Here is a 3,949-nt window from a genome sequence, read left to right as displayed (position 1 = left end):
TAATTTTGACAAAACAAAAATTTTGAGAATTTAAATTAATGTTATTGAATAGTAAGAATCAAGAAAATATAAAATATATTTTAAAAAGTGACTTAGCCGTGCTATTTATATTTACAAAAGATTGTTTTAAATTAAATTATATATTATTTATAATTTGGAATATTTTTCTTTTAGCATGTGTCTAGTAATTTTTTTTAGTTTTAGAGATTAAAAAAAAAAAAATACTCATAGATGAATAGTGATCAAGTTTGTAAGCATGAATGAGGAAGCAAATTAATTACTAGGTTTGAATGGCGTTGTGTGTTTTTTGTTACCATGAATGGCATTGTGTATTTGTGTTGTTAGCTGAAGATTATTTCCTAAATGATGTAATTAAGTGGCGGCCATGATAATGGCAAGTGGGTTAAGCCGAAAGCTGAGCGTGACTGACGATCATTGATGATGCACTGATGAGCCGACAGGTGTAGTTAATGTACCCTCAAATTTGGAAAACTTGTATGACGTACATAGTATATAAGACATAGGGGATTTTTTTTTATATGTTTGCAAATGTGACCAATTTTACTTATAATTCTAATATTATTTTTAATTTTTTTTGTTCTTATTAATTTTAAAAATTTTAAATAAAATATTTTACTAACATGACACGCATCAAAATATATAATATTACATGCTATTTTAGAGTAGATATTAACCTAAGAATAGATAATTTTTTTTTAAAATAAAAATCATTTTTTATGAAAAAATAAAACTTATTATTTTAACAGAAACTAAATATATATTTGTAAATAATTATTTGTCAAACATATTATTAGTTTCATTTAATATATAAATGTTTGTTTTTTCTATCATATTCATCTTTTCATTTTTCTTTCTTTTCTTTTATCTATTTAATTATGGTAACAAAATTGTAATATTATTGTATAAAATAATTTGTCTATTACAAAAATAGAATAGAACCTGGGATAAAATTGAAAAGGTGAGACATTTTCGTTTCATTATAAGTATGTATAATCTAACTTATTTTCAAAAATAATTACATAGTATCAGAGTTTTTAGCGAAATTTTTTGAAAAAGTAAGTGATGAACTGATTATTCATTTTAAAACATGCTTTCATTGAAGGAGTGAAAAAAAAAAAGAAAAACAAAATAAAGGACACATTAGTTTAGAATATATAAATTAGCATTTTGATATTTTGAAGATCATAATTTGGTCATTTCTTCTGTCAAAAAAATCTGGTCATTTCAGTCTTTTTGAAAGAAAAGAAATTAAACTACGTTCGAGTTCCTTGAATTTTTAATCAGTCAATTATTTTAGTTCCAACCTCATACCTACAGTTCAATCTTGTCTGTAACAATTCTAGTTTCCTTCTTATGTATAAAGGTTAAAGGTGTGATGTCTCACCACTATTCGTTGTGAGGGGGGGGGTGGGGGGGGGTGCACTTATGCATGTTATGGGAGTACTGCTAGACTATATATATACATTCGGGTTTGGATGGGTCAATATATAGGTAGGTCGTTGGATATGTGTATGAAGAGTTGAATTGGGCCGTGGGCCCAAAACCCTGTATTGGGCCTGAATTTCAGCCATGATCCAATCACATCATCATGACGTGAGGTGGCATAACAGGACAATGAAGTTCGAGGGCCTCGCGTACGTGCATCGCGCATTCGTCATGCATGAATCTATCTATCTTATTTGTTTACAGGTGACATGATTAGTGAAAGGCAATCACAACTCAACCACATACAAAATTTTAATAATAACTTAATGTTGCATTATTTGTTTTGACTACAACACATTCTATTCTTTTTTTTTTTTTTACTAAACTTAAAATAGTTTTTAAAAATTAGTATGATAGAATATTTTTGAGATGAAATCTCACATCACAAAAAATAAAATAAAAAATTATAAATTTAAACTTAAAAATTTTAAATTAAAATATGATATGGAATTCATTTGTGTGATTTATTAGATGATTCATTGGTGTAGAACTTTTATTATTTATCCGATTACTTGCATCGGATGTACAATACTTAGTTACAAATATTATTTTATAATATATATATATCCTTTAGTGTTTTTTTAAGGCATATATTCGCCTATTGTGTCAAACATTACTTAATATATAATTAATTACAGAATTTAAAAGAGGTGGGAATTCAAACCGTCTCTTGCGACCACATGCATGGTCAAGCTTTACCACGGACTCGATCATGCATATAAATACTCCTTATCCCTTAAGCCTAAACCAGTTACCACTTTGCAATCTCAATTAAGCTACCTTCAGTGCAAGAAGCAAAACAGGTTTGAACTAATTGAGTTTGTTTTTGTTTCTAACTCTAACAAATGGAGGGAGGGAGAGGAGTTGTGAATGGAAACCCTTCAAACGCAGATGTTCGGTACAGAGGAATTCGTAGGAGGCCATGGGGCAAGTTTGCAGCAGAGATTCGTGACCCCACGAGAAAAGGGGCTCGCATATGGCTTGGAACCTTTGACACTGCTGAACAAGCTGCACGTGCTTATGATGCTGCTGCTTTTCATTTTAGGGGTCACAAGGCCATACTCAACTTCCCAAATGAGTATGGTAATGTCACTCCTAATCCAAATAACAATTATTCTTCAACTTCTTTGCCTCTTCCTTTGTTGTCGTCTTCCTCTTCTTCTTCTTCTTCTTTCCCTTCCTACTATGGCGAGGGTTCGTCGCAACAACAACAAGGAAATGATGATGACACTTTTGAATTGGAATGCTTGGACAATAAGTTGTTGGAAGAACTCCTTCAGCAGGCGCCTGATCGTTCAGGCAACTGATCGATCAAATTAACAACTAGTTATAGCTGCTGGAGATTGGTCCTGCTTTAATTATGTGCATTATATTGGCATGCAACAAATTAAAGCCATCTGTGTGGTTTCTATCTTTTGTTTTTGTTAATGTTTCTCAAAGTTAAAGCTATTTCAAACCTTCGGATTGGTTATTATCATAATTGTAGAATTTAGGTCACACAAATAAAGAGTATATTTAATGTTTTGCGGTGAGTAGTGGCCTATCCTATTAGTATGATACACACGTTACTGATTTCTGATGAACACTACACCTATACTGATCAGAGGGTATGTATGAAAAACTCTGATCAGCCTCTTTTTTCTTTTTTCAATAGAATGAAGGCTAATTAACGGGAATTTGGTCCAAAATTAATTCCATTAATCTTGAGCAATGGATTATTCTTAGCATTATAATCCGGCCAAACTTGGGATTATTTGCTAGTGTGTTTATGGCATATATAGAATATATCTTATCTTGGAATGGTGTTATCTTTTAATTAATAGTTTATTTAAATTATCGTTACATATATATGCTTTGGGCTACTGAAGCAATCCAACATTGTAGCCCCTTAATTAATTAGGGTTCCTGGCTATGACTCTAGCTTGCTCGACGATGCTAAAGTGGTGGTCACTGGTCAGAATTCAGCAACGATAATTGTTTTCTGGCTTTGAGTTTGTGGCCTATAGGCCAAATTAATTACTAAGGTGTATTCAAAGCCATTTGTCTTTCCAGGATTTCACCCACCTAATTAGATCCTACCCCTAGATAGTATGTTCCAACTACTAATTAAAGGTACGTTAAATTCAAATTATGTTATTGTAGCATATGGACCGATGCGCGGATAAACAATCGAGATTATCACATATGTATTTTTTTTCCATCTTATTTCAATTCCATTTTTCTTCACATCATTTATATGTCGATCATATCTATAATTTTTTTCTTTCTTGTTCTTTTTGTTTCTTTCTTCCTTCCACTAATTATACATGCAAAAAATGAGATGCACATTTAGCATTTTCTTAATTAATAGACTGATCGAAGGGAGCTATAGATGGATTTGAGATGGTTGTGAAGCTAGACAAAAAGCAATGTGCAAGATAGATAAGCTGGAAATTGATTTCTT

General features: G+C 31.2%; 1 protein-coding gene across 1 annotated transcript; it reads left to right on the top strand.

Moving 5' to 3' along the window:
• Positions 1 to 2,270: 2,270 nt before the first annotated feature.
• Positions 2,271 to 3,273, top strand: LOC114405532 (ethylene-responsive transcription factor ERF098-like). Its single transcript, XM_028368015.1, has one exon. The coding sequence runs from the start codon at positions 2,352 to 2,354 to the stop codon at positions 2,811 to 2,813; it is 462 nt and encodes a 153-aa protein (XP_028223816.1). The 5' UTR covers positions 2,271 to 2,351; the 3' UTR covers positions 2,814 to 3,273.
• Positions 3,274 to 3,949: the final 676 nt, after the last annotated feature.

The sequence above is a fragment of the Glycine soja genome, chromosome 3 (assembly GCF_004193775.1).
Source record: "Glycine soja cultivar W05 chromosome 3, ASM419377v2, whole genome shotgun sequence".
In the NCBI taxonomy this organism is placed as follows: domain Eukaryota; kingdom Viridiplantae; phylum Streptophyta; class Magnoliopsida; order Fabales; family Fabaceae; genus Glycine; species Glycine soja.
Note: the sequence above shows the minus strand (reverse complement) of the source record. Positions and strands in the feature narration are given on the sequence as shown.